This window comes from Scyliorhinus torazame, chromosome 9 (assembly GCF_047496885.1).
Source record: "Scyliorhinus torazame isolate Kashiwa2021f chromosome 9, sScyTor2.1, whole genome shotgun sequence".
NCBI classification, from domain to species: Eukaryota; Metazoa; Chordata; class Chondrichthyes; order Carcharhiniformes; family Scyliorhinidae; genus Scyliorhinus; species Scyliorhinus torazame.
Window position 1 is genome coordinate 75,749,291 of NC_092715.1, and position 23,408 is coordinate 75,772,698.

General features: G+C 45.3%; 1 protein-coding gene across 5 annotated transcripts in view; it reads left to right on the forward strand.

The window, feature by feature from the left end:
- Positions 1-23,408, forward strand: part of ccdc125 (coiled-coil domain containing 125) — a 118,562-nt gene that overhangs the window by 33,539 nt on the left and 61,615 nt on the right. For all 5 annotated transcript variants that reach the window (XM_072516173.1, XM_072516176.1, XM_072516172.1 and 2 more), the window contains 4 exons: positions 501-839; positions 6,095-6,153; positions 8,995-9,081; positions 19,418-19,495. In XM_072516173.1, coding sequence (XP_072372274.1) covers positions 533-839; positions 6,095-6,153; positions 8,995-9,081; positions 19,418-19,495 — 531 coding nt within the window. In that variant the 5' untranslated portion in view covers positions 501-532. The remainder of the gene's footprint in view (positions 1-500; positions 840-6,094; positions 6,154-8,994; positions 9,082-19,417; positions 19,496-23,408) is intronic.

A 23,408-nucleotide genomic window follows, 5' to 3' on the forward strand; every position in this document is an offset into this window, starting at 1 on the left:
TCTGCATGTTCTCCCCGTGTCTACGTAGTTTCCTCCGGGCGCTCTGGTTTCCTCCCACAAGTCCCGAAAGACGTGTTTGTTAGGTGAATTGGACATTCTGAATTCTCCCTGTGTACCCAACCAGGCGCCAGAGTGTGGTGACTAGGGAATTTTCACAGTAACTTCATTGCAGTGTTAATGTGAGACTACTTGTGACAATAAAGATGATAAAGATTATATAAGTGCTGATGATAAAGGAAATATCTAAAATTAAATGAAAGAGCTGCAAGTGAAATATCGGGAGCAGATTAAATCTCTCTTCCATTTGCATTTTAAAAAGTTCAAGTACTTGCGATGACTGAATTAGAATGTACTTCAGATGTTAAAATTAGTATTTGAGTTAATTTATTTCAAAAGCAGATTGTCAGTTTAACAGAATACCAAGTAACTTACCTTTTTCAAATTGCTTTATTTTTAAATATGTTTGTTTTCTCCATCTGCCAATTTTTTTGTTTCTGCAGGTAATTGGGCAGCTGGACCTGTGCAACTCCTAATGTCTGAAAGAAACGGAACAGAGGTGAAAGTGCAAGAGGAGGATGACATGTCAAACGGAGACTTGGGTGATGGCCTCTGCAGGAAACCTGGTGGAATTTATGAACAGAAAGGAGGTTCAGTTAATGAGACCCCAAAATTAAGACAAGGATCAGATGTTGACTCCATTTCTCGTAGGGGTGTGAAAGTGGACGAAAAGAATGGGATTAAGCTTTCCCATTGGACAAAATACGGCAACCTCTACGATTCATTTCATAAACGAACAACGTCCGATGGGACAGGTAGTAGCAGGTGGTCGCGGAGTAGTGGTAAATTTCACTTTCTTTTAGGATTATGTCTGCTTGCATTGTGAATAACTTTTGATAAATTATGAAATTTCAATGTTTGGCTCAAAAGTTTGAAATACCTGTAATATATGCACTTTAGATAGTGATCATAATGTTTTTAAATCTCACTCATTTTTAGCTTGGCTGAAAACTCTGGCTTGGCAGTTATTTGTGCTCCTTCACCTAAATGCAATCGTTTGACATCTCAAACATTTATATAATGATGTCCCTTGTTCTGAAAATTAGAATAAAATCTACTGATTCTAAGGGATGGGCTGTCAGGTACAAAGGGGTGAAAAGTACATTTAAATACACATGTACCAGAGCAGGTCGAAGGTTAGGAATCCTCCGGCGAGTAACTCGCCCCCTGACCCCAAAAAGCCTGTCTACCATCTACAAGGCACAAGTCAGGAGTGTAATGGAATACACTTCACTTGCCTGGATGAGTGCAACTCCAACAACACTCAAGACGCTCAACACTATCCAGGACAAAGCAACCCGATTAATTGCTTCCCCTTCCACAAACATTCAAACCCTCCACCACTGACAAACAGTGGCACGTGTACAATTTTGCACTGCAGGAACTCTCCAAGGCTCCTTAGGCAGCACCTTCCAAATCCACGACCACTACCATCTAGAAGAACCAGAGCAGCAGATACCTGGGAACCCCAACACCTGGAGGTTCCCCTCCAAGTCACTCACCAACCTGACTTGGAAATATGTCGTCGTTCCTTCACCGTCGCTGGGTCAAAATCCTGGCAATCTCTCCCTAACAGCATTGTGGGTGTAACTACACCTCAGGGTCTGCAGCGGTTCAAGAAAGCAGCTCATCACCACCTTCTGAAGAGCAATTAGGGATGGGCAATAAATGCGGGCCTAACCAATGACGCCCACATCTCGTAAATTAATTATTTTAAAACATGTACAATCCAGGGATAAAGGTGGACAAATTCTTGAAACAGTGCAGTGCTTTCCTATCGTAATGAATGCAATTTTAATGAACAAATGGACAGAGTACAAATCAAAGTTTGATTTTAAAAAAATGTTTTTAAAAATTCATTTATGAGATGTGGGTGTCGCTCGCTAGGCCATCCCTAATTGCCTTTGAGAAGGTGGTGGTGAGCTGCCTTCTTGAATTGCTGCAATCCCTGAGGTGTAGGTACACCCACAGTGCTATTAATATTATAAAAAAATATTTTGGAATAATTTTAAGACTACCCAAATCTTTTTTTTTTCCAATTAAGGCTCAATTTAGCGTGGCCAATTCACCTATCCTGCACATCATAGATCATTTACAGTGCAGAAGGAGGCCATTCGGCCCATCGAGTCTGCACCGGCTCTTGGAAAGAGCACCCTACCCAAGGTCAACACCTCTACCCTATCCCCATAACCCAGTAACCCCACCCAACACTAAGGGTAATTGATGAAACTAAGGGCAATTTATCATGGCCAATCCACCTAACCTGCACATCTTTGGACTGTGGGAGGAAACCGGAGCACCCGGAGGAAACCCACGCACACACGGGGAGGATGTGCAGACTCTGCACAGACAGTGACCCAAGCCGGAATCGAACCTGGGACCCTGGAGCTGTGAAGCAATTGTGCTATCCACAATGCTACCGTGCTGCCCACATCTTTGCGTTGTAGGGGTGAGACCCACACAGACATGGGGAGAATGTGGAAACCCACAAAGACAGTGACCCGGGGCCGGGACCCAACCGGTGTCATCAGCACCCTGAGACAGCAGTGCTAACCACTGTGCCACTGTGCTATCGTTCCCACAGTGCTATTAAGGACAGAATTACAAGATTTCCAGCGACAGTGAAGGAACGGTGATATATTCCGAATGGCGATGTAATTCCAAGTTAGGATGGTGAGTGACTTGGAGGGGAACTTCCAGGTGGTGGTGCTCTCATGTATCTGCTGTAAAGGTGATTAATGATTGCCCAAGTAAATTGTTCAATATAGCACTCAGTGAAAATTTCAGGGCAAGATGGAAATTGAGCAGAACCTTTTCATCCAAAGACTAATATTCGTGAGATGAGTTATCACGGGACCCGACTGAAGCAGAAAGTCTTAATGGGTTTGAGAGCTAATTGGGCTTGGGGAGTGGGATGGGATTGAAGGATATAGTTAGAAGACCAAAAGAGGGAGTGATTTTTTTTAAAGGCCTGGACTCTTGGGCCTAATGACCTTATTCCTCAAACAGCCCAACATGATTCTTCTTCATCTCACATATCCAGGACCTTCCCAGTAAATTATTTCACAACCGTATTTAATGTTTGATTTAGAAATATGCTCTTTTTGTCTTCCCTTCTGGTACTTGGGTTTTATGATGGTTCCCCTAGTGTTTAAACCATTTACAACAGGCTGAAAACAAAAGGGGAATGTTTTTTGCTCTTTTCCATCTTCTGCTCCAGTGAACAGTGTAGAAAGGTGGGACATTAGTACGTTGTCAAATAAAGGAAACAGTACTCGCAATAAGATACAACAACTTATATTTATCTAATATTTAAGAGTACTGTACAACATCCCAGGTCATTTCACAGTGGCATTGACCCCCCCCCCCAACAAGGACCCTTGGCCACGCCCCTCCTCCTCCTTCAGCTAGTATCCTAGATTATTTAAGGGTTGCAGAAACATTGCTGGGATTTTTATTGTGGGCAGGGCAAGGAGTCAGGCCCCAGGTCTTCCTCATCTGGAATGGGTTTGAATCCAGCAGTGTTGGTGTTATTTTGAAGCTCACGTTAGTCGCTGAACCAACTTAGCCCCGGCCCCCTCCTATTTCACATCTACGTGTTGTCTCTTGACATCTAGTTCTACTTCACCACCACCCCTTTTGACTCCCTCCCTGCTGTTAAATTATCAGGCTACTGATCTGACATCTAATACTGGATGAGCTGTAATTTCCTCCACATAAATGTTGGGAAGACTCAAGCCGTTGTTTTTGGTCCCAGCTTCAAACTCTATTTCTTAGCCACAGAATTCACCCCTCTTCCTAACAATTGATTAAGATGAAGTCGGCCTGTTTGCAACCTGGGTGTCATATTTGACCCTGAGATGGGCTTTTGATCTCATATTCGCGGTATCACTAAGACTGCCTATTTTCACCTCTGTAACATTGCCCAACTTTGCCCCTGTCTCAGCACATCTGCTTCTGAAGCCCCTCCTTGATGCCTTTGTTAGCTTTAGACTTGACTATTCCAAAGCACATCTGGCTGGTCTCCCATATTCTAACCTTACTTGAGGTAATCAAAAACTCTACCCATGTCTTAACTTCTACCATAGAATCATAGCATTTTAGAGAGCAGAAGGAGGCCATTCGGCCCATCGAGTCTGCACCAGCCCTTGGAATGAGCACCCTTCTTAAGGCCACGCCTCCATCCTATCCCCGTAACCCAGAAACCTCACTTAACCTTTTTGGACACTAAGGACAATTTATCATGGCCAATCCACCTAACCTGCACATCTTTGGACTGTGGGAGGAAACCGGAGCACCCGGAGGAAACCCACGCAGACACTGGGAGAACGTGCAGACTCCGCACAGACAGTGACCCAAGCTGGGAATCGAACCTGGGACCCTGGAGCTGTGAAGGAACTGTGCTAACCACTGTGTTACCGTGCTGCCCAAGTCCCATTCACCTATCACCACTGTACTCACTGCCATACATTGGCTCCCGGTCAAGCAAAGTCTTGATTTTAAAATTCTAATCCTGTTTTCAAGTTCATCCATTGCCTCAGCCCTCCCGATCTCTTTAATCCCCTCCAACCCCACAACTCTCAAATCTTGCTCCTCGGATTCTGGCCTTTTAAACATCTGTAATCATAATCGGCCCAACTTTGATACCCATGCCTTCCATTCCGTCGCCCTAAACTCTGGAATATCCTGACACCACTCTGTCGTGCTTTCCTCCTTTAAGATGCTCCTTAACACCTACCTCTTTGATCCAATGTCTCCTTACATGACTGTTTCATATTTGTTTTATCATGCTTCTGTGGAACGCTTTGGATTGTTAGGTGCAAATTAGGTATGCATAATGTGTACAATGTCTTGACTGAATTTGTTTTGAAGATTGGAGTTCCATTAATTACCTTACAATATAAATTAATTTATGAACATTTCATGAAAATTGTACATTACAGTAGAACTGCAAAAGACCAATCAAAACCAACTCTTCCTTTTATTGACGGATTTGAAAATCACCTGACAAATGATAAAATAATCAATAACTTTGCATTTATATTGCACCTTTCATCATCAGTGGAAGTTTCAAACTGTAGGTCATCTTGTTTTAATGTAGGAAATGCAGCAGCAAATGTGTATATCTAGAAAAAGAAATTAAAGAAATACAAAAGGTCAAACAAGGTAAGGGAATTCATAGTGCACGACAGGACCCTGGGAAGCACCAAGGATCAGGGGGACCTGGGTGTGCAAGTACACCGGTCCCTTAAGGTAGCAGGGCAGGTAGATAAAGTGGTGTTTATTAGCTAAGACATATTGTTTAAGAGCAGAGAGGTTATGTTGGAACTGTATAAAATGTTGGTTATGCCACAGCTGGAGTATTGTGTGAAGTTCTGGAATCCAGACTATAGGAGGGATGTGATAGCACTGGAAAAGGTGCAGAGGAGATTTACCAGGATGTTGCCTGGGCTTCAGAATTTTAGCTATGAAGAGAGATTGGATAGACTGGGGTTGTTTTCCTTGGAACAGAGGAGACTGAGGGGGGACATGATTGAGATGTCTAAAATTATGAGAGGCATAGATAGAGTAGACAGGAAGAAACTTTTCTCCTTGGTGGAGGGATCAATGACCGGGTGCATGGATTTAAGGTAAGGGTCAGGAGGTTCAGAGGGGTTGTGAGGAAAATTTTTTCACCCAGAAGTTGGTGCAAGTCTGAAACTTGCTGCCTGAAAGGGTGGTGGAGGCAGAGACCCTCATAACATTTAAGAAGTATTTAGATGTACACATGCGATCCCAGGGCATACAAAGTCATGGGCCAAATGCTGGAAAATGGGGTTAGAATAGTTAGTTGGGTGGTTGTTTTTGATCAGCGCAGACATGATGGCTGTAGGGCCTTTTCTGTGCTGTAGACCTCTATGACTCTATAAATGCCAAATTATCAGTTGGATGATATTATGCAATATAAATTGACTAGAACTATATTGCATATTTGGCTCAAATTGAGTGTTTTTTTTTAACTTTAAATAATGCAATGCGAAACATGTTGTCCCTGCAGGTTCACAAGTTGAAATGTCAAATGAAGAGCTAAAACGCAGGCTTCAGGAAGTTCTGGAGGTAATTCTTTTCGGTTGAGAATGGTTGTGTTTTGAATAAATAAGTCATTTATTTAAAAGAACATTTGGGTACTTGTAAGTAACAAACTAAGCATAAAGTTAAACTTATAAAATGCAATTAAGACTGTAAGGGAAATTAATGTTTACAAAAATTGGACTTTTAGAAGTTTAACCACCAGTGGCCCGATGGTGCAATGGTTCGCATTGCTGCTTCACGGCGCCGAGGACCTGGGTTCAATCCTGGCCCCGGGTCACTGTCCGTGTGGAGTTTGCACATTCTCCCCATGTCTTTGTGGGTCCTACCCCCACAACTCAAAGATATACAGGGAAGGTGGATTGACCATGCTAAATTGATGGAGGTTATTGCACAAAAGTAATGAGTATATATCCCATATAATACATATTCTATTGTAATGTGAATATTGGTGCATAAAACTTTCCCCAGTGGTTATAGTGGAGGACAATTATTTATTTATTTTTAAAAAATTTAGAGTACCCAATTAATTTTTTCCAATTAAGGGGCAACTTAGCGTGATCAATTCACCTACCCTGCACATCTTTGGGTTGTGGGAGCGAAACCCACGCAAACACGGGATGAATGTGCAAACTCCACACGGACAGTGACCCAGAGCCGGGATCGAGCCTGGGACCTCGGCGTCGTGAGGCAACAGTGCTAACCACTGTGCCACCGCGCTGCCCCAGTGGAGGACAATTAAACAACTCACTGGAGGAGGAGACTCCATAAATATCCCCATCCTCAATGATGGTGAAGCACATCAGTGCAAAATATAAGGCTGAAGCATTCACAATAATCTTCAGCCAGAAATGCCAAGTGGATGATCAACCTCTACCTCCTTCAGAGGCCCCCAGCATCATAGATACAGGCCTTGAATGGCCTCCTTCTGCACTGCATGTTCTATGTTCTGCCAATTCGATTCACTCCACCTGATATCAAGAAATGGCGGGAGGCACTGGTTACTGCAAAAGCTATGGGCCTGGACAACATTCTATCAATAGTACAGCATGGTAGCACAGTGGTTAGCACAGTTGCTTCACAGCTCCAGGGTCCCAGGTTCGTTTCCCGGATCGGGTCACTGTCTGTGCGGACTCTGCATGTTTTCCCCATGTCTGCGTGGGTTTCCTCCGGGTGCTCCGGTTTCCTCCCACAGTCCGAAGATGTGCAGGTTAGGTGGATTGGCCATGCTAAATTGCCCTTAGTGTCCAAACAAAAGTTTGGGTGGGGTTACTGGGTTACGGTGATAGGGTGGAGGTGTGGGCTTAGGTAGGGTGCTCTTTCCAAGGGCCGGTGCAGACCTGATGGACCAAATGGCCTCCTTCTGCACTGTAAATTCTATGATTCTACTGTGCTCCAGAACTATCTGTGCCCTTAGCCAAATGATGAAACTGGTTAATTATTATTTAACGATTGCCTGCTTGCTGATGCTTAGTTTGGGTTTCGCCAGGGCCTCTCAGTTCCTGGCTTCATTACAGCTTTCGTCCAAATATGGGCAAAAAGTTCTGAAGGCCAGACTGAGGTAAGAGTAATTGCCGTTGACATCAAGGTAGCCTTTGACCAAGTGTAGCATCAAGGAACCGTAGAAAAATTGGAGTCAATGGGAATCAGGGGGTAAACTCTCCACTGGTTGGAGTCACAACTAGCTCAAAGAAAGATGGTTGTAGTTGTCAATCAACTCAGTACCAGGACATTACTGCAGGTGTTCCTCAGGGTAGTGTCCTAGGCCCAACCATGCCCAAGCATGTTCAGATGCTTTATCAATGATCTTTACTCCATTATAAGGTCAGAAGTGGGATTTCTGTTGATGACTGCACAATGTGGAGCACCATTCCGAGACTCTTCAGATTCTGAAGCAGACTGTGCCCGTATGGATAAGAGTTAAGGCATCGGCTGATAAGCGACAAATAGCATTTATGTCACATAACGTCCAGACAATGACCATCTCCAACAAGATAGAATCCAACCATCTCCCCATGATATTCCGTGGCATTACTATCACCAAATTCCCCACGATCAAGATTCTGGGGGTAACCATTGACCAAAAACTGAACTGGGCTAGCCATATACATACTGTGGCTACGTTAGCAGGTCAGAGGCTTTGAATTCTGCAGAGAATAATTCACCTCATCAGTCCACAAAGCCTGTCCAAGGCACAAGTCAGGAGTGTGATGGAATACTCTCCACTTGCCTGGATGAGTGCAGCTCCATCAACACTCAAGAAGTTTGACACCATCCAGGACAAAGTAGCCCACTTGATTGGCATCCCATCCACCGCCTTCAATATTCACTCCCTCCACCACTAATGCCCAATGACAGCAATGTGTACAATCTCCAAGATACAGTCCAGGAATTCATCAAGGGTTCTTCAACAGCACCTCCCAAACCTGTGATCTCTACCACTTGGGACAAGGACAGCAGATGCGTGGGAACACCACCACCTTCAAAGTTCCCCTGTAAGCCTCACACCATCCTTACATGGAAATATATTGTTGTTCCTTCATTATCCCTGGATCAAAATCCTGGAAATCCCTGCCTAGCAGCACGGTGGGTGTACCTGAACCACATGGACTGCAGCGGTTCAAGAAGGTGGCTCACCACCACCTTCTCAAGCGCAATTAGGCATGGGCAATAAAAACACTGGACTAGCCAGTGACACACATGTCCCATTAAAGAGTAAAAGAAAATTTCACTGATTCATATGGATCATTCTAAGAAGTGTTAATGAAGCAACAATTCAGTCTTTGGTAATGATTTCTCGTGCAATTTTGATTGCTTATTCCAAGAAATGTAATGCTGTGATTAATTTCTGAGTTGAATATTGTGCAGGAAGCAGAATTTCTACGATGTGAGCTTGAAGTAACTCAAAAGCAACTTGAGGGAAAATATGAAGCATTAAAAATACTACAGGGCATGGTGAGTTGCTAATCTCAAATAAATACTTTACTCATATGTTTTAATCCCACTGATTAGTTGGGCATCATGCAATTTAAGGGAAAACCTGACTTGACTATATCGGCCTGCTATACCCATAACTGATAACTTAGCACATTTGTGAAAACCCATGCTTCACTCAACTGAATAGTTTGGTTGCTAAATTTTGTTAGAAACTCTTTTAAAACATTTTTCTGTGTTGTGGTAAGTATACAATGCTAGATGTATGAATAGAAGAAAAAATAAGTTTCTCATCGGATCTCTGCAGTGCAGATGGAGGCCATTTGGCCCATCGAGTTTGCCATGACCAGGCAGCTCCGCCCCCCCCCCCCCCGGACCACATTCCAAACCAGAAGACCCATCCTAAAGAGTGTGACAGACAGTGTCCTGAAACAAAGCGTCCATGTAACTTTCTCCCTCCCTGATGTGTCGCAGTGTCTGCAGCTCAGCCTCCAGCTCAATAACTCTGAACCAAAGCTCCTCAAGCCACAAACACTTACTGCAGACTCGTTTGCCCTGGATCACAATGTTATCCAGGAGTTTCCACATGCTGCAGCCCCGACACATCACCTGTCCTTGATATGTTTTAAATATTACTGAATTAATTAATTAACTTATTTATGGTGCTTTTTTATATTTTATTAAATAACTATAAAGTTTTAAACCCTAGGGTGCTTGTCTTACGTTAACTCTTCTCTATCTTGGGCTACTTGTATCACCGTACTATATTAGACACTAACTTTCTCTTATTCCAGACGCAGATTTTTCACACGTTGGCCCTGACACTGAACACTTATCGGCCAATAAACTTACCAGTTTCTTGTGCACTCACAGTTGTCTGTTTGTTCCTTCACAGCAACTGAAATATTCACCATGTGCCACTTTCTGAAGGGTGAAAAAGTGAGAAAGAAAAAAGCAGAAGAGCATCTTTACCCCTCTACTCCCAATTCCCCCTTTGTTCCAAATTTCCAAATATACTCACTTGGACTGTCTCGCTCAGGTGATGTCTCTCCCAACTGTGTGCCTCCTTATGAAAGGTGGTGGGAGAGGCTTTCAGGAACTCACTCACTCACCTCAGAATAGCCAGCTTCTGCCCTGCTCTTTTACAGCATTGATACAGCAGCTGCAGTTGATTTTTTTTTTTTGTCCGTTGTGACCCCACGATGTTGATGGGGAAATCTGAGATGGTGGTACTCTTAAAATGCATTGGAGGTGATTGGGCTGTCTCTGGTTTCAAATAGTCATTAACTGGCATTTGCCAGTTGGTGATGTTCCGGGGTAGCACGGTGGCGCAGTGGGTTAGCCCTGCTGCCCCACGGCGCCGAGGTCCCAGGTTCGAATCCCGGCCCTGGGTCACTGTCTGTGTGGAGTTTGCACATTCTCCCCGTGCCTGCGTGGGTTTCACCCCCACAAACCCAAAGATGTGCAGGCTAGGTGGATTGGCCACGCTAAATTCCCCCTTAATTGGAAAAAATGAATTGGGTACTCTAAATTTATATTTTAAAAATACAAACAAAAAAAAATGAATGCTGGTGTTCCAGGGAGGCAAGCGGTGCAGTGGTTAGCACTGGTACTGCGGCGCTGAGGACCTGGGTTTGAATCCCGGCCCTGGGTCACTGTGGAGTTTGCACATTTTCCCCATGTCTGCGTGGGCTTCACCCCCACAACCCAAAGATGTGCAGGTTAGGTGGATTGGCCACGCTGAATTGCCCCTTAATTGGAAACAAAATAATTGGGTACTTTAAATTAATTTTTTAAAAAATTAATGGTGATGTCCGGCTCTGGGTTATTGTCCGTGTGGAGTTTACACATTCTCCCCGTGTTTGTGTGGGTTTCGCCCCCACAACCCATAAAGTGCAGGGTAGGTGGTTTGGCCACGCTAATTGGAAAAATGAATTGGGTACTCTAAAATGTTTTTTAAAATTTATTTATTTATTTTTTGACTGCCAATTAGCTTTTAATAACAAAATGACATTTATTAAACATGGAAAGTTTATTTATAATACAATGCTCCTTCACTCCCACTTATTGTCGCAAATGTACACAGATTTAAAGGGTAGCACAGGTTACAAAATATATCTTGTGCTCTAAGGTTTGCAATAAATACAGTCCTTGCAAACCAACGGGCTGTGGTCACACGCATCCCACTCTGCAACCAAGTGGTAGATGTCACCCAATCGAACTTCTGTGGATTTCTCCTCAAATTCCCCCCAGATGATTGTCTCACGAGTGTTTCCAAATTCCACTCTCAAAAAGACACGCTTTAGAATCTTCTTAAAAAGCAATGCTTTCCCTCAGCTGTTTTGAGCAAGGAAATTTTTTAATTTTTTTTAAATGAATGGTGATGCTGTTTACCAGACCAAGCTTGATGTATGCAGTTTCTGGATTGGCTGGCATGGACTGTTTAATTATCAGATAAATTGTCGTGGATAAATGTTTACAAATTTCTAAGCAATCTTGAAATCATCTTTCGCCTCTTTACATTGATCATGTTGTCAAGTTCCTGAATTGGAATGCTACAAAATGCATTACTATAAAGTGAACCAGGCTAGTATTTTTATTTTCTGCTTCATGAAAGAATTATTGAGTGTCTGTACTATTCCAAAGACACCCTGGCCAGTTTGCCGTGTGTCACCTTCCATTAATTTAAACTCATCCAAAATTCTGCAGCTTGTATCTTAACTAGCAATTTACCTATTCACCCATCGCTCCTACACTGACTTATTTGCATTAGCTCCTGGTCCTGAAACCCATTAATTCTAAAATTGTTATCTGTTTTCAGATCCCTCCATAGCCTCGCCCATCCCTATCTCAGTAACTTCCTCCAATCCACCATGATCTCTGTATTCCTCCACTTTTGGTCTTTTGTGCATCCCTGATTTTAACTTCTCCGTTTACAGCTGTGTCTTCAGCTGCCTGAGCCCAAATTCCCACACCAAACCTTTTCGCCTAAATCTCTCTCTCTCTTCCTTAATATCTACCTCTTTGACCAAGTTTTGGTCAGCTGACTTGATTTGTCCTTATGTGGCTCAGTGTAAAATTTTATCTGCTACGATCCTGTGAATGACTTTATTTTACTAAGTTGAAGGTACTATATAAATGCAAACTGTTGTACATGTTTTCTATTGAAGTACTGTAATGATGATAAATATCCTAACGGTATTTTAATATCTGGTTCAAGATGTTGGCAAAATATATGATTAAATACCAAGCTACACTCACATTGAGAATTTAAAGATCTAGATAGCTCCCCAGTGTTCCATTGAATTAAGACCAATGTGCCATTGAAATATGTAGACAAAGGCCCCAGGTTTAAACCAGGCTGTATTAAGCAAGTTTCCCTCATGTGGAGCAAGTTGGAGGTGCTGAAATGAACCTATATGCCCCCTTGGAAAAGGGAAAAAAAATTAGCTTTTTGGTAACCCCCATTTGCAAGTATGAATGTGTAATGAGAACACCAGATCATTCAGCTGTGATGACCTCTGCAATTGATGAGCATTGCGATATACTGAGATCACATTTGGAAAAATGGCCCCTTAGTGCCTTCAGAAATTAAAAAAAAATTATTGCACTATTATTATGAATTAAGTAAGGAAGTTGTGGGTGAATAATTATATGTCAAATACACCGTTCCGGGTGCGGCGATGACCAGCTGAGTCGCACGTTTCGGCAGCTCCCTGTGAAACGGACTTTTGGGCTCTTGATAGGAGCCCCAACGGCAATTTTAACGGCTAAAAACACCGTGCGGTAAACCAGGAGGGTGTTCCCCCTGGACACGGATGGAAAAAGGAGAGGAAAGTGGCCGGATTGCAGCGGATCCTTTGGAACAACGGCAAGGAAGGCAAGCAAAAACCAAGATGGCGTCGGAAGGTGGCAGTTTCATATGGGGCCCTGAACAACAAGAGTTCTTGAAATGCTGCGTGGAGGAGATAAAAAAGGAAATGAAGAAAGAGTTGTTGGCCCCGATACTACAGGCGATCGAAGGGCTAAAGGAGGAACAAAAGACCCAGGAGCAGGAGCTTCGGGTCGTGAAGGCGAAAGCAGCCGAGAATGAGAACGATATACAGGGCCTGGTGGTGAAGTCGGAGATACAGGAGGCACACCAGAAACGATGTGTGGAGAGGTTGGAGGCACTGGAAAACAACGCAAGGAGGAACAACCTGAGGATTCTTGGCCTTCCTGAAGGTGTGGAGGGGGCGGACGTCGGGGCATATGTGAGCACGATGCTGCATTCGTTAATGGGAGCGGAGGCCCCGACGGGTCCGTTGGAGGTGGAGGGAGCATACCGAGTTATGGTGCGAGGATCGAGAGCAGGAGAAACTCCCAGAGCCATAGTGGTGAGATTCCTCCGTTTTAAGGATAGAGAAATGGTCCTTAGATGGGCGAAGAAAACTCGGTGCAGTAAATGGGAGAACGCGGTGATCCGCGTTTATCAAGACTGGAGTGCGGAGGTGGCGAGAAGGAGGGCGAGCTTTAATCGGGCCAAGGCGGTACTTCACAAAAGGAAGATAAAATTTAGAATGCTGCAACCGGCAAGACTGTGGGTCACATATCAAGGGAGGCACCACTACTTTGAGACGGCGGATGAAGCGTGGACTTTTATTGTCGAAGAAAAACTGGAATGAGTGTATTATGAAAAAAAAAGAACGTTTGGACAAAGTGGTGGGGCGAATGGGGGGGGCGAAGAGGGGTTTTATGTTCTAATCCTGCGGTATGGTAACTTTTCTTTCTCCCACAGGTGGTGATGGGGGGAGGTGGGGAGGGAGAGGAGATGGGGCCGAAGGAGAGGCGCGGGCTTGGTTCCCACGCTATGATAATTATGGCGGGAATAGAGAAGCAGGAAGGAGGGGGCGTCGCACGGTGCGAGCCGTGGTCACGGGGGGAAGCCGAGGTCAGCCAGAGTTTGCTGACTTCTGGGAGCAACATGGGGGGAGTAATTACGCTAGCGGGGGGTCTAGCGGGGGTGGGGGGGTGGGAGGGGGGAATTACTGGGTTGCTGCTGCTGGGGAAAGGAGGGAGTGGGTACGGGAGAGGATGGGCGGGGGGGACACCGCCTGAGGGAGATACAGCTGCGTGGGAACTGGGTGAGAAGCTGGAAAAAGATGATGGCTAACCGGCAAGGGGGGGGGTGGGAAGCCCCCCAACTCGGCTGATCACGTGGAACGTGAGAGGGCTCAACGGGCCGATAAAGAGGGCACGAGTACTCGCACACCTTAAGAAACTTAAAGCAGATGTGGTTATGTTACAGGAAACGCACCTGAAACTGATAGACCAGGTTACGCTGCGTAAAGGATGGGTGGGGCAGGTGTTCCATTCGGGGCTGGATGCGAAAAACAGGGGGGTGGCTATATTAGTGGGGAAGCGGGTAATGTTCGAGGCAAAGACTATAGTGGTGGATAACGGGGGCAGATACGTGATGGTGAGTGGCAAATTACAGGGAGAGATGGTGGTTTTGGTAAACGTGTATGCCGCGAACTGGGATGATGCCAACTTTATGAGGCGAATGCTAGGACGCATCCCGGACCTAGAGACGGGAAAGCTGATAATGGGGGGAGACTTTAACACGGTGTTGGAACCAAGGCTGGATAGGTCGAAGTCCAGGACTGGTAGGAGGCCGGCAGCAGCCAAGGTGCTTAAGGATTTTATGGAGCAGATGGGAGGTGTGGACCCGTGGAGATTCAGTAGACCTAGGAGTAAGGAGTTCTCGTTTTTCTCCTATGTCCATAAAGTCTATTCGCGCGTAGACTTTTTTGTGTTGGGTAGGGCATTGATCCCGAAGGTGAGGGGAACGGAATATACGGCTATAGCCATTTCGGATCATGCCCCACATTGGGTAGACTTGGAGATAGGGGAGGAAACAGGAGGGCGCCCACCCTGGAGAATGGACATGGGACTAATGGCGGATGAGGGGGTGTGCCTAAGGGTGAGGGGATGTATTGAAAAGTACTTGGAACTCAATGACAATGGGGAGGTTCAGGTGGGAGTGGTCTGGGAGGCGTTGAAGGCGGTGGTTAGGGGGGAGCTGATATCAATAAGGGCACATAAAGGGAAGCAGGAGAGTAAGGAACGGGAGCGGTTGCTGCAAGAACTTTTGAGGGTGGGCAGACAATATGCGGAAGCACCGGAGGAGGGACTGTACAGGGAAAGGCAAAGGCTGCATGTGGAATTTGACTTGCTGACTACAGGCACTGCAGAGGCACAATGGAGGAAGGCGCAGGGTGTACAGTATGAATATGGGGAGAAGGCGAGCAGATTGCTGGCACACCAATTGAGGAAAAGGGGAGCAGCGAGGGAAATAGGGGGAGTGAGGGATGAGGAAGGAGAGATGGAGCGGGGGGCGGAGAGAGTGAATGAAGTGTTCAAGACATTTTATAAAAAATTGTATGAAGCTCAACCCCCGGATGGGAGGGAGAGAATGATGGATTTTTTGGATCGGCTGGAAATTCCCAAGGTGGAAGAGCAGGAAAGGGTGGGACTGGGAGCACAGATCACGGTAGAAGAAGTGGTGAAAGGAATTAGGAACATGCAGACGGGAAAGGCCCCGGGACCGGACGGATTCCCAGTTGAATTTTACAGAAAGTATTTGGACTTGCTCGCCCCGGTACTGACGAGGACCTTTAACGAGGCAAAGGAAAGGGGACAACTGCCCCCGACTATGTCTGAAGCAACGATATCACTTCTCTTAAAGAAGGAAAAGGATCCGCTACAATGCGGGTCCTACAGACCAATTTCCCTCCTAAATGTGGATGCCAAGGTCCTGGCCAAGGTAATGGCAATGAGAATAGAGGAATGTGTCCCGGGGGTGGTTCACGAGGACCAAACTGGGTTTGTGAAGGGGAGACAGCTGAACACGAATATACGGAGACTGTTAGGGGTAATGATGATGGCCCCACCAGAGGGTGAAACGGAGATAGTAGTGGCGATGGATGCCGAGAAAGCATTTGATAGAGTGGAATGGGATTATCTGTGGGAGGTGTTGAGGAGATTTGGTTTTGTAGAGGGGTATGTTAGATGGGTGCAGCTGTTGTATAGGGCCCCAGTGGCGAGGGTGGTCACGAATGGACGGGGATCGGCATATTTTCGGCTCCATAGAGGGACAAGGCAGGGATGTCCTCTGTCCCCATTACTGTTTGCACTGGCGATTGAGCCCCTGGCGATAGCGCTGAGAGGTTCCAAGAGATGGAGGGGAATACTTAGGGGAGGAGAAGAACACCGGGTATTTTTATATGCGGATGATCTGCTACTATATGTGGCGGATCCGGCGGAGGGGATGCCAGAAATAATGCGGATACTTGGGGAGTTTGGGGATTTTTCAGGGTATAAATTGAACATGGGGAAGAGTGAGCTGTTTGTGGTGCATCCAGGGGAGCAGAGTAGAGAAATAGAAGACCTACCGTTGAGGAAGGTAACAAGAGACTTTCGTTACCTGGGGATCCAGATAGCTAAGAATTGGGGCACATTGCACAGGCTAAATTTAACGCGGTTGGTGGAACAGATGGAGGAAGATTTCAAGAGATGGGATATGGTAGCACTGTCAATGGCAGGGAGGGTGCAGGCGGTTAAGATGGTGGTCCTCCCGAGATTCCTCTTTGTGTTTCAGTGCCTCCCGGTGGTGATCACGAAGGCTTTTTTTAAAAGGATAGAAAAGAGCATCATGGGTTTTGTTTGGGCCGGGAAGACTCCGAGAGTGAGGAAGGGATTCTTACAGCGTAGTAGGGATAGGGGGGGCTGGCATTACCGAGCCTAAGTGAGTATTATTGGGCCGCTAATATTTCAATGGTGAGTAAGTGGATGGGAGAGGAGGAGGGAGCGGCGTGGAAGAGATTAGAGAGGGCGTCCTGTAGGGGGACCAGCCTGCAGGCTATGGTGACAGCCCCATTGCCGTTCTCACCGAGGAACTACACCACGAGCCCGGTGGTGGTAGCTACACTGAAGATTTGGGGACAGTGGAGACGACATAGGGGAAAGACCGGAGCATTGGGGGGGTCCCCGATAAGAAACAACCATAGGTTTGCCCCGGGGGGAATGGATGGGGGATATGGAATGTGGCAAAGAGCAGGAATAACGCAACTGAAAGATCTATTTGTGGACGGGAAGTTCGCAAGTCTGGGAGCGCTGACCGAGAAATATGGGTTGCCCCAAGGGAATGCATTCAGGTACATGCAATTGAGGGCTTTTGCGAGGCAACAGGTGAGGGAATTCCCGCAGCTCCCGACACAAGAGGTGCAGGACAGAGTCATCTCAAAGAAATGGGTGGGGGATGGTAAGGTGTCGGATATATATAGGGAAATGAGGGACGAAGGGGAGACTATGGTGGACGAACTAAAAGGGAAATGGGAAGAAGAGCTAGGGGAGGAGATCGAGGAGGGGCTGTGGGCAGATGCCCTAAACAGGGTAAACTCGTCGTCCTCGTGCGCCAGGCTAAGCCTGATTCAGTTTAAGGTATTACACAGGGCACATATGACTGGAACACGGCTCAGTAAATTTTTTGGGGTGGAGGATAGGTGTGCGAGGTGCTCGAGAAGCCCAGCGAATCATACCCATATGTTTTGGTCATGCCCGGCACTACAGGGGTTTTGGGTGGGGGTGACAAAGGCGCTTTCAAAAGTAGTAGGAGTCCGGGTCGAACCAAGCTGGGGGTTGGCTATATTTGGGGTTGCACAAGAGCCGGGAGTGCAGGAGGCGAGAGAGGCCGATGTTTTGGCCTTTGCGTCCCTAGTAGCACGGCGCAGGATATTGCTAATGTGGAAAGAAGCCAAGCCCCCGGGGGTGGAGACCTGGATAAATGATATGGCGGGGTTCATAAAGCTAGAGCGGATTAAGTTCGTCCTAAGGGGGTCGGCTCAAGGGTTCACCAGGCGGTGGCAACCGTTCGTCGAATATCTTGCGGAAAGATAGATGGGGGAAAAAAGAAGGCAGCAGCAGCAGCCCAGGACTTGGGGGGGGGGGGGGGGGGGGGGAGGGATGGGGGGGGGGGTATAGCCTGTGACAAGGCAGTTGCCAATTAGGGCTAGTTTTCATTTTTGTTATTTAATATTTATTTATTTGTTGTTTTTTGTTTATATAAAAAAGGTCATTATTATCTGTATTGTTATAATGTTGTGTAAAGGATGCACAATGTACTGTGTTGGTTGACCAAAAATTTTCAATAAAATATTTATTTAAAAAAAAAAATATATGTCAAATACACCGAGAACACTACATGGCCTGGATTCAGTGAGCTTAGCTGTTCTAGTTGAAAAACTCCTAAATGCTTGATAACAACTTTCTATAACCAGGTTTGTTCTCTTGTGAACCACTATTAATGACCAAGGATGCAAATGACCCAGGTCTAACATTTTACCGTGGTTGTAAATTTCTTACAGGATACCAACCATGTTTTCTTGTCCCTCAAATGGCTGACAATGTTATACTGCTCTGTCAGGGGCTAATGAATAAAATGTGCTACAGACTTTTTCTTTGGAAAAACTGAAAGGAAGTAATGGCTATGATGTAGAAAGGTAATCTTAATGAGGCAATACAATTGCAGTCGAAGAATTAAAGGATGTAACAATAATGGAGCAAGCCATTTAAGATGCAAAGGAAAAATGCCCATAGTGGTCATATTGCATTTGTTACTGGACTAATATTCCCATGCACCTGTGCAAATAATCTGGAGACGAGTTCAAATTCCAGCAGCTGGGGAATTTGAAATCACACAATTAAGTAAATTTGTAATTAAAAGCTAATATCAGTAATAGTAACCACAAAAGAACTGGATTGTTGTAAAAATTCATCTGGTTCATTAATCTTGTTTAGGGAAAGCAATCTGCCGTTGTTACCTGGACTAACCTATGTGATTACAAACCCATAGCCAACATGATTGTGTCCTTTCTGCTCACTGAAATGGTGTACCAAGCCATTCTGTTTCAGTGGTTAAAGAAAGTGGCTTGCTACCTCGTTAAGGGCAATTGAAGATGCTGGCCTTGCCAATGATGCCCACATCCTGAGAATGGTTAAAAACAAAAACAAATTTGAGTTTTTTTCCCTTATGACAAAGAACATCTGCATTGGCAACACAGAAAACAAAGGGAATTTCATAACGATGCGCCAGAGCCACAGCTGGCTGGCACTACTTCATGAGTGAACAATACTACTTAAAACTGTATCAAAGTTAAGAGGCAACATTTCTTTTACCCATATTGTAATAGTTTTAAAAGTGTTCTACCTGTTCATTTGGCAGCTTTCTTCAAACTACTTTTCTTCTAAATATAGAAAATAAATGATGCACGGTATATGTTCTAATGTACTTACAATTGTACCACTCTATATTTAACAGGCTGTGCTTGATAAAGCCACTCCACATACAAAGACATTACTTCAAAAAACAGGAGCACGAAACAAAATTTTAGAGAAGGTAATCACATGTAGATAAGTGCAAATATTTATTATTATCAATTCCTCTTAATTATTGTAGAATATTTTCAAAACGTTATCATTTCATTTTAAATAATGTTTCATTAAATGGTCCAACTAAGGACTAAACTTAAATCAATTTGGATTTAAAAATAAATCATATTAAAAATGAAAGATGTGTAGAAATTCTAATTTAAAAAAAATTAAGGGCGGAATTCTCCCCCCCCCCCCCCCCCACGCCGTGTCCCGCCATGCTGCCCCCCCCCCCCCCCCCCCCAAAGCCGACACAGCGAGAATCACGGCTGGCCGCTCGGAGAATCGCTGCTCGCCGTTTGCAATGGGCGAGCGCCGATTCTCCGGCCTGGATGGGCCGAGCGGCCTGCCCAACACGACGGGTTCCTGCCGGCGCTGGCCAGACCGTCCTGGTCGCTGCCGGTGGGAACAGCGCGGGAATGCTGGGGTGGCGGCCTGTGGAGGGGGGTTCCTGTACCGGGAGGGGCCTCAAATGGGGTCTGGCTCACGATCGGTGCCCACCGATCAGCGGGCCGGCCTCTCTGAAGGAGGACCTCCTTTCCTCCACCGCCCTGCAAGATCCATCCGACATCTTCTTGCGGGGCGGCCTCGGGGAGGACGGCAACCGCGCATGTGCAGGTGACGTAATTTACGCGGCGCCGGACGTGTCATTAATGCGCCGCCGCTTTTACGCGGCGCCAAGGCCCGGCGTGCGTAAATGACGCGACTCCGCTCCTAGCCCCCCCCCCTGGGAGCGGGCTCCGACGCCGGAGTGAAACACTCTGGTTTTCACTCCGGCGTCGGCACTTAGACTCCCGATGGGAGAATTGCACCCCCAGTTTACAACTTCTTTTCAGAATGGTAATTTTTTGCACTAACAGATTTTTGCACAACACTGTTTGCTGTTCTCTTCTGATGAATCTGGCTTGGCGTGGTGCACCTTTTTCTCCACTTATCTTGCATGGTCATGTTTATATTGATGACTAATGACTGTCAGGATGGACCAAATGCCATCTCTAAACTGTGTATCAGTTTAATTTATATTTCAATAGAACTGAAGAAAGATAGAAATATTAGAATTTCTAGCCAGTGCAAATAGAGGGGGTGGGGCAGGAAGGACAATAGGAAAGGTCTGTGATAGGTTGGAGGTGCTTTTTCATGATTAAATGGAAGATTAAATAACAAAAGATTTCATGATGCAACAACCAAAAGGAATGGTAATGGGTATAGAGGTAGTGTCCGCCTGCGGGATGAATTACTACATAAAGAACAACTGAATTCAGCATAAAGGTATAAAGCAAGAAACAAGACAAAGACCAACCCATCAAAACAAAAAGAAAATAGAGAAAAAAATCTAAACAAAGGTAGCTACAGAGGTATGAATGGTGATCTAGCTGAGGTAGGTTGGGAGGTTAGATGATTGTGGATAAGCAATGCAACCGTTTAAAGAACAAATTCTGAATTCACAACAAATATGCATCCCCTTGAGGAATTAAAAACTTCACTGGAAAAGTAGTACAACCTTAGCTAACTGGAAAAGTTAAGGAGAGTGATAAATTTTTAAAAGTTTTACAATGTGGCATACCATGACAACGGTAGCTACATACATGCCCAAAAGAACAGTAAGCCTGAGGATTGCAAAGGATCACCAACAAATTGATCAAGGGAAACATTTAGAATATGAGAGTATATAAGCAAGAAACATAAAAATAGATTGTATGGGTGTTAAAAACATGTAAAAATGAAGAGATTAATGAGAGTAAATGTGGATCCCTCAGAGGGAGAGACAAATTACAATAGGGAATAATAAATTGGCCGGGATGTTAAACAAATATTTTGTGTTTGCCTTCACAGTAGAGGCCACCAAGAACCTACTGGAAATTGTAGGAAACCTAGGGTCCAGTGAGTGAGCAAGTATATTGGTACAGAAAAAGTAAGAATGAAATTGAGAGTAGAATCATAGAATCATAGAATTACAGTGCAGAAGGAGGCCATTTGGTCCATCGAGTCTGCACCGGCCCTTGGAAAGAGCACCCTACCCAAGCCCACGCCTCCACCCTATCCCTGTAACCCCACCTAACCTTTTTGGACACTAGGGGGCACTTATGCATGGCCAATCCACCTAACCTGCACTTCTAATCATAATAATAATCGCTTATTGTCACAAGTAGGCTTCAATGAAGTTACTGTGAAAAGTCTTTGGACTGTGGGGGGGAAACCGAAGCAGCCAGAGGAAACCCACGGAGACACAGAGAGGAAGTGCAAACTCCACACAGTCACCCGAGGCCAGAATTGAACCCAGGTCCCTGGAGCTGTGAAGCAATGTGCGAGCCACTGTGCCACACAAGGCTGATAAATCCCTTGGAATTTATTTTTAAAAACGTGGCTGCAGAGATCGTGGATGTCGCTGTTATGACTTTTCAGAATTCCATAAATTCCAGAACAGTCTCTGTGGATTAGAAAAGTAGCAAACATCCTGCTGTTTCAGAGAGGAAAACAAAAGACTACCAGCCAATTAGTCTCACATCACAAGTCGGGAAAATGCAGGAATCTATTGTTTAGAAAGTGGTAACAGTGTTGGAAAATCATTGCAATTGGGCAGAGTCAACCCGATTTTATGAAAAGGAAATATCGTTTAATAAATCTGTCAGTATTTTTTTTTTGAGGGTATACTTACTATGATAGCTAAGGGGGAACCAGTGAATGTAGTATATTGGATTTTCAGAAGGCATTCAATAAGGTGCCACAAAAGGGGTTATTAATCAAGATTAGGGCTCATGGATTTGTGGGGTAATATATTGGCATAAATTGAGGTTTGGTTGAAGGATAGAAATGAAGAGTAGAAATAAACAGGTAATTTTTGGGTTGTAACCAGTGGAGTCCTGCAAGGATCAGCCTGGGCCTGAGCTATTTACATTCTATAATCAATGACTTAGATGAGAGGACCTTGCTTAATATATAACTTTTTGCTCATGAAACAATTAAAGTAAATTGCGTGGAGGACGCAAAGGGATATAGACCACTTGTGTGATCGGTAAGAAGGTGGCAGATAGTTTAGGCAAGTGTGAAACTATCTACTTTGGTAGGAAGAATGGAAAAGCAGAGTATTTTGAGACAGCAGTAAATATTAATGTTCAGACTTTCCGGGTGCGGCGATGACCAGCTGAGTCGCACGTTTCGGCAGCTCCCGGTGAAACGGACTTTTGGGCTCTTGATAGGAGCCCCAACGGCAATTTTGACGGCTAAAAACACTGTGCGGTAAACCAGAAGGGAATCCCCCCTGGATACGGATGAAAAAAGGAGGAGAAAGTGGCCGGATTGCAGTGGATCCTTTAGAACAGTGGCAAGGAAGGCAAGCAAAAACCAAGATGGCGTCGGAAGGTGGCAGTTTAACATGGGGCCCTGAACAACAAGAGTTCTTGAAATGCTGTGTGGAAGAGCTCAAAAAGGAAATGAAGAAAGAGCTGTTGGCCCCGATACTACAGGCGATCGAAGGGCTAAAGGAGGAACAAAAGACCCAGGAGCGGGAGCTTCGGGTCGTGAAGGCAAAGGCAGCCGAGAATGAGGACGACATACAGGGCCTGGTGGTGAAGACGGAGACGCATGAGGCACATCAGAAACGATGTGTGGAAAGGTTGGAGGCACTGGAGAACAACGCAAGGAGGAACAACCTGAGGATTCTTGGTCTTCCTGAAGGTGTGGAGGGAGCGGACGTCGGGGCATATGTGATCACGATGAAGCACTCGTTAATGAGAGCGGAGGCCCCGGCGGGTCCGTTGGAGGTGGAGGGAGCATACCGAGTGATGGCGCGAGGGCCGAGAGCAGGAGAAATTCCCAGAGCCATAGTGGTGAGATTCCTCCGTTTTAAGGATAGAGAAATGGTCCTTAGATGGGCAAAGAAA